The 6,430-nt window shown below is 63.2% G+C and overlaps 1 protein-coding gene across 1 annotated transcript; it reads right to left on the bottom strand.

The window, feature by feature from the left end:
* Window positions 1-1,369: 1,369 nt before the first annotated feature.
* Window positions 1,370-6,192, bottom strand: LOC141998002 (H-2 class II histocompatibility antigen, E-S beta chain-like). Its single transcript, XM_074970607.1, has 6 exons — window positions 6,029-6,192; window positions 5,319-5,588; window positions 4,298-4,579; window positions 2,562-2,672; window positions 2,332-2,355; window positions 1,370-1,963 (listed from the first exon to the last, which is right to left on the bottom strand). Exons 1-6 carry the CDS (start codon window positions 6,132-6,134, stop codon window positions 1,950-1,952), a joined length of 807 nt encoding a protein of 268 aa, XP_074826708.1. The 5' UTR covers window positions 6,135-6,192; the 3' UTR covers window positions 1,370-1,949.
* Window positions 6,193-6,430: the final 238 nt, after the last annotated feature.

Raw genomic sequence — 6,430 nt, 5'->3', positions numbered from 1 at the left:
GCAAGGAGCCCATCCAGCCTGGGAACAAACCCGCAGCCTCCCCCAGGAATCACCCCCCTCTCAGAGCCGCCCCGTAGGCTCCTGCCCCCTCCCCCCAATCAGATCCGGCCCCTGCCCCGTGCCCAGCCTGGCTCAGCTGTGTGTTCGCACTGTGCCAACGGGCGTTAGATGGATCCCAGTGGGGTCAGACTGTGTGAAATGCTCGTGAGGGCTGTCTGCGTTAGTCTCCCCCAGAACGGGGGGTCCCGGGCTATCAGGCGACAGGGAAGGGTTTGCTCTGAATCAGTGAATCCAGGCAGGAGAGACGTGTCACCGAGCGTGAAACACCAGAGTGCCCAGGCCGGGTTCTCTCCACCCGGCCCAGCAACAGACGCCCCAGGGTGAGTCTGCACTGCGGCTCATGTCAGCGTAATTTGTGTCCCTCGGGTGTCGCAGGGGCGTGCACAGGAATACAAATTTGGCCGCTTTTGGAGGGGCCCTTTCTGTGCCCCCCGTGCCTGGAGGAGCTGGCTCTTCCCCCCCCCCGCCCCCGGCAGCCAGAGGAGCTGGATCTTCCCCCTTTCCCATCATCCCCCCCTCCGTCCCCGTCCCCCCCTGGCAGCCAGAGGAGCTGGATCTTCCCCCTTTCCCATCATCCCCCCCCCCGTCCCCGTCCCCCCCTGGCAGCCAGAGGAGCTGGATCTCCCCCCGTGGCTCCAGGGCTTGAGGAACTGTCGTCTCCCACCCTGGGGCTGGGGGAGTTCTGTGCCTGTGCTGATTGGGGGGGAGTGCCCCTGCTCGACCCCCCCGGCGCATGCCCCTGTGTGAATAAACCACCTCCCGGAGTGACATAAGTGACACGGACACAAGCACTCGTGGGCCCAGCGCTGCTGGCGGAGAGCGTCCCCCCCACTCCCATGCCGCGCGCAGAGATGGGTTATCGGGCCAAGGGGAGATCTCCCTCCCAGCGGCGTAAAGCGTCTTCACCAGACGCGCTGCAGCAGCCCTGGGCGTGTGGACAAGCCCCACGCCCCAGGTGGGCCCTTGGGGGGCCTCAGAGGACACAGGACTTGGTTGAGGGCCCCCCACACACACCCCCATGAAGGTGAGAGGTGCAGGAGCGCTCGTCCCACCAGCGTGAACATGGGCAGGAAGGGCATGAAAACCCCCGCCCAGGAGAAATCCCTCGCTGGACGCGGCGTGGATGGGAAGGGGCAGGAATGACCAGGCACCAGATCCCCTGGCTGTGCCCGGGTCAGCCCCACAGCAGACACAGCGCTTGCTTCTGACAGGAGTTCCTGCGACCTTTGGGGCCCGAGGGCTGTACCTCCCTGGTGTGTGTGTGGGACCTGCTGTAACCTTGTAAAGAAATCCCAGTGCTTGGTCTCCGTTAACAAGTCTTTACTGAGGTTATTGCAGGATTGGCTACAAGCGTCGTCTGTGGAGTGGGACCGAAGGTGCTACTGACCTGGGGAAAGCGACTGGTCCTTTGGGACAGGGAGAGACCCGAATATCGCTGTGATTTGTGGGGGAAGGGACGATCGATCGATCAGAAGGGCAGGCTGGCCGGGGTGGCCAGACAGATGGGAGAGCCCAAGGGGACTGTCTGTGGCTCTGCAGTGACATCCTTACAGGGCCTGCGGAGTTCACACCCGATACTTTGGTGAAATCTCAGGACAGAACTCAGCCAATTTGGGGTTGGTGCCCCGGGTACTAACTGTGCCCTGAGATTGGTACCCACACTCGTGAACCACTCGACAGCGTGACAGGGTCGCCCCAGGGCCCTGCGGGGACTGAGGGGCAGGGACGGGTCCCCAGGCGGAGACAGCGCGGGCTGGAGCCGGGCAGAGCGCGGAGAGCAGATGGGGATGGGAAGGGACCGGCCCCAGGTTCTGCATTCTCCAGGCTGGGCGAGGGGCTGGGAGAGACGGACGGAAACTCCTGCTGGCCGGGGGTCTGACGCCCAGGATCTAACTCAGGAGCCCTGCTGGGAGAGGGGAGAGAAATCAGCCCCTGGCCGTGGGGCTAGCGGGAGGGACGGGGGATTTTCTCTGCCAGGCCCCAGGGCGCCCCCAGGGACTCTGCCCGGCAGCCGCAGGACTGGGCGATGCTCGGCAGGACCCAGGACCCTCTGCCCCCGGGAGCAGCTCGGGGATCGGCCTGAACGGGGACCGAGGGACCCGCAGACTCCTCCTCCATGTTGCCAGAGCCCCATTGCCCAGCTGCCCCGGGGCTGAGCCGGGCCGGTGTCATGGGCCGAGGGGCAGAAGCAGCTGCCCCACGGGTGTCCCAGGCAGCCTGTGGTCAGTGTGGAAAAGGTGGGTTTAACGGGGGGAGGGGGATTGAAATTACCTGAAGGTTGGGGAATGGGGCGCCCTGAAAAACAAAGAGAGACATGGTCAAAGCCCTGGGCGGGGGGAGCCGGATCCTGGGGGTCAGAGCTCCAGCCCCTGCCCCACGGCATGGAATGCCCCTCACTAGGACCCCAGCCCCGCTCTGGCCCCCAGATTCCCCTGAGCCCCCCCAGCCCCACATCCCTCCAGAGACACCCTGGTGCCCTGCCCCCACCCGGAGCCATTCACCTTTCTTATTCTTCAGGTAGATGAGGAGTCCCGGTGCCAGGAAGATCAGCCCCAGCACGAAGCCCCCGACGCCCGTCAGCATCTTGCTCCTGGCGGAGTCAGACTGCGCCTCTGAAACAGGGACACGGAACGGGCCGGGTCAGAGCCAGGGGCCTCCGGGCCAGGCTCCCGTCTGCGCCAGTGACCAGCGCCAGCCGGGGCAGAGCCCGCAGGATCAGCTGTGGGACAATCTGCCCCAAGTCAGGGCTCCTCCTGGTCTGTGATTATCAGAGATCGGCTCAGACCCTGCAGCGTGAGGTCTGATATCCCTGTCCATTGTCAGCATGAACTCGTCTAGCCAAGGCCGTCCCTAGGGGGGTGCGGGGCCCATGGGGGGAAGTGACAGATTTGTCTCTCTGCCGGGAGTGACCACGCTGGCCAGTCGCACCAGCCTGCAGGGCCCAGAGCGGTTGCCCTTATTCGCCCTACCCAAGGGACAGCTCTGAGTCTAGCCCTGGATAGTCTGTGAGACACAGAAATAGCCCGTCTCTGTGTGAACCTTGCTCTGTTCTTGGGCTCAGTTATATCCTGTGGCAGTGAGTTCCACAGGCCAATTACACAGTGTGTGGGAAACGTCCTTCCTTTTACCAGGTGTGAATTTGCCCCCTTTCCATTCCACTGAGTGTCCCCTTGTCCTTGTGCTGTGATCTCCCTTCTCCAGACCAGTCATAATTATGGAGACTTTTCTCCTTTCCCAGCCCTGTCACTGCCTGTCATAAACATACAGCTAAGGGTAGCATAAAATCCCTCCTTTACCTGTAAGGGGTTAATCAGTTCAATTAACCTACTTGGCACCTGACCAGAAGGACCAATGGGGAAAGAAAATACTTTCAAATGGGGGTGGAGGGAAGGTTTTCTTTGTGCTCTTTGTTTAGTTCCCTCTTGGGACAAAGAAAAAAACCAAGCAGGTAACCCAGCTCCTACTAAAATGATACATCTAAAATTACAAAAATTGTAAGTAATAGCAAAAAATGTGTTAAATTATCTTTTGTTTTAGCTTGTAAATGTTCCCTATGCTAAGAGGGATGTTTATTCCTGTTTTTGTAAAGTTAAGCCTAAAGGGGAATCCTCTGTGTTTTAAACCTTTTTATTACCCTGTAAAATTACCTTCCATCCTGATTTTACAGAGGTGCTTCTTTTACTTTTTCCTTTATAATAAAGTTCTTCTTTTAAAAACTTAATTCATTTTAGTGTCCTAACCATAAAGGGTCTGGTCTGTACTTTTATTAAAGACAATGGGTTGGTAGATTATTCTCAAGCTTCCCCAGGAAAGGGGGTGAAGGGGCTTGGGGGGAGATTTGGGGGAAATAGGAACTCCAAGTGGTCCTTTTCCTGAATCTTTGTCTAAATCACTTGGTGGTGGCAGCAATACTGTCCAAGGACAAGGGAAGGAATTTGTGCCTTGGGGAAGTTTTAACATAAGCTGGTGGAATATAAGCTTAGGGAGTCTTTCATGCTGGTCCCCACATCTGTACCCCAGAGTTCAGAGTGGGGAGGAAACCCTAACACTGCCCCACTCAGGTTGTGTCTACACAGCATTTTGGAGCCCGTGGAAGTGAGCTCCCAGCCCAGGTTGATAGATTTGGGTTAGAAGGGCTCATGTGAGTGCTCTGCCCCAGGCCCATCCTCCGAGGGCTCCACAGAGTGAGGGGTGCCCCTGCAGGGTCAGGGGCTGCCCCACACCCAGAGGCTCTTACCCCAGTGCACGGTGATTGGGTCCCGCAGGCTGACGTGCTCCACCTGGCAGGTGTAGACGTCCCCGTGCCGGGGGCTCATCTCCAGCATCACCAGGATCTGGAAGGTCCAGTCTCCGTTCTGGAGCAGCTCCGTGGACACCACCCCGGCCGTCTGCTCCTGCCCGTTCTTGAACCACTTAATCTCGATCCCCCCGGGGTAAAACCCCGTCACGGAGCAAACCAGCAGGCGGGAGTGGGACCCAGACCCCGATGTCGTGGGGGAAACTTTCACCTTGGGCTGAACTGGGGGGAGAGAGGGGGAGGGGCTGGGATAGGGGCTGGAGACAGAGCAGGGTGACCCCCCTGTCCCCCAGGGAAAGGCCCCAGCTCCAGGATCAGCAGAAAGGGCCCCAGGGGAGTTGTGTCCCGTCACCCCCATGGGGACAGAGCCAGGGACGGTCTGACCCTCCGGGCCCAGGGAAACGGGGTCTCAGCCCAGGGACCAGGGGCTGCCCCCACCCTCCTGCCAGGGGCACCCCAAGGGGGGAGGGGCAGGGTTGGGGGGAGGGGAAAGTTCTGCCCCATCGTCCGGCCTCGCCCACCCCAGGGGGGGGTAGGAGCCACAGCAGCCGCCTGCCCCGAGGGGGGTCTGAGTGGGGGGTGCTGGGGGCTGAACCCCCAGAGGGGCGGGGGGGCTGGGAGGGGGGAGGGTCAGTCCCCCGAGACTGACCCGGGCCTGGGGCTCTGCGGCCTGCAGAGAGGGGGCGCTGCAGCCAGACCCGGGGGGGCCGGGGTGGGCCGGGGGGGAAGGCGAAGGGAGGAGACGTCCCCGCCCCAGCGCCGGGTTCCCGCCTGCTCCTGTTGCTGGGTGACCCCGGCCCCCCGCCGCCCCCCCCGCTCTCTGTGCCCCGCCCCCTGCCCGTGACCCCGCCCCTGCCCCCCCCGGCGCAGGAGCAGCTCAGCCCCCCCCCCGGCCAAGAGCCGGAGCATGGAGATAACTGGGGGGTGGGGGGCAGAGCGGAGGAATCCCCCCCGTGCTCACCTCTCCGGGCCACGGTGAAAGGCGCCTCCACCCCGTAGTTGTGCCGGCAGAACGTGTCCACCGCCGCCCGCGCGTCCCCCAGGGTCTCGGGCTGGCTGTTCCAGAGCTCGGCGTCGGGCCGGCCCAGCTCCGTGTCCGCCACGTACACCCCCAGCTCGCTGTCGAAGTGGACGATCTGCCGCCCGTTGTAGAGGTACCGGTCCAGGAACCGGACCCGCTCGGTGCCGTTGGAGAACAGACACTCCGCGTTCTGCTGGTACACGAACCGCCCTGGGGGGGACGGGCTCGGCTCGGCTCGGCTCGGCTCAGGCACCCCGCCCCGCCCCCTGCTGCCCCCGGGGGGGACCCAAATCCTCCGGGAGCGCCCACGAACCCGTAGCCGCCCCCCACCCCCGGACCCAGGTGACGGTAACACCGAGCGCGGGGCCGCTGGGCCCATGTGTACGGGGGGGGGGTGCTGAGAGCCATTGACCCGAACTGTGACCCCCGTGTGTGAGGGAAACCGCTTCAATCCGGGGGGTGCGGCAGCCCCCAGCCCCCTCGTCCCAGCACCTCTGGGAGGAGACACAGAGAACGGGGGAGACACTGAGCAGACAGGACACCAGGACAGGGGACCCTAAGGCATGTCGGGTCTGACCCCCCCCGCCCCCCGGAAACACCCAGCGCCTGCCCAGGACAGGGCTCCCCGGGGCGCTGGGGTCTCTGCTCACCTGGGGGCTCCGTGCAATGAGCCAGGTGGGTTCTCAGCAAGGTCAGTGCCACGAGCAGAGCCCCAGCCCAGCAGCTCCCGGCCCCCAGGATCCGACCAGTCCCCATCGCTGCTCAGAAGGGAGAGATCTGGAAAGTCGTCGGGACCCCCCAGCCTGAGACCTTCTCTGCCCAGCTCCGAGCACCAGCCCCAGGACGCTGCCCACAGCCCTGGGGATTGGGCACCCCCAGCCCAGGGGCCAGGCAGCATCGGGTCTGGGCAGCATCATCCGTTGCCAGGCAGAGCCGGCCCCAGCAGGGCTCGGTTCCATACTTCTCCCTCGTGGGGGGCAGAGCAGGGTCTGGGGTCGGGCTGCAGGACTCGCTCGGCGCCTGCCATGGCCCTGGGGCAGCTAGAGAGCGGG

This window comes from Natator depressus, chromosome 14, assembly GCF_965152275.1.
Source record: "Natator depressus isolate rNatDep1 chromosome 14, rNatDep2.hap1, whole genome shotgun sequence".
NCBI classification, from domain to species: domain Eukaryota; kingdom Metazoa; phylum Chordata; order Testudines; family Cheloniidae; genus Natator; species Natator depressus.
This window is presented reverse-complemented; position numbering and strand designations above follow the sequence as displayed.

Coding starts and splice junctions, on each gene's coding strand:
- LOC141998002 (XM_074970607.1), bottom strand. CDS start 6,134: ATGGGGACTGGTCGGATCCTGGGGGCCGGGAGCTGCTGGGCTGGGGCT. Junction 2,673..4,297: donor CCCAATCACCGTGCACTGGG/GTAAGAGCCTCT, acceptor TCCCTGTTTCAG/AGGCGCAGTCTGACTCCGCC. Junction 2,356..2,561: donor CTACCTGAAGAATAAGAAAG/GTGAATGGCTCC, acceptor TTTGTTTTTCAG/GGCGCCCCATTCCCCAACCT.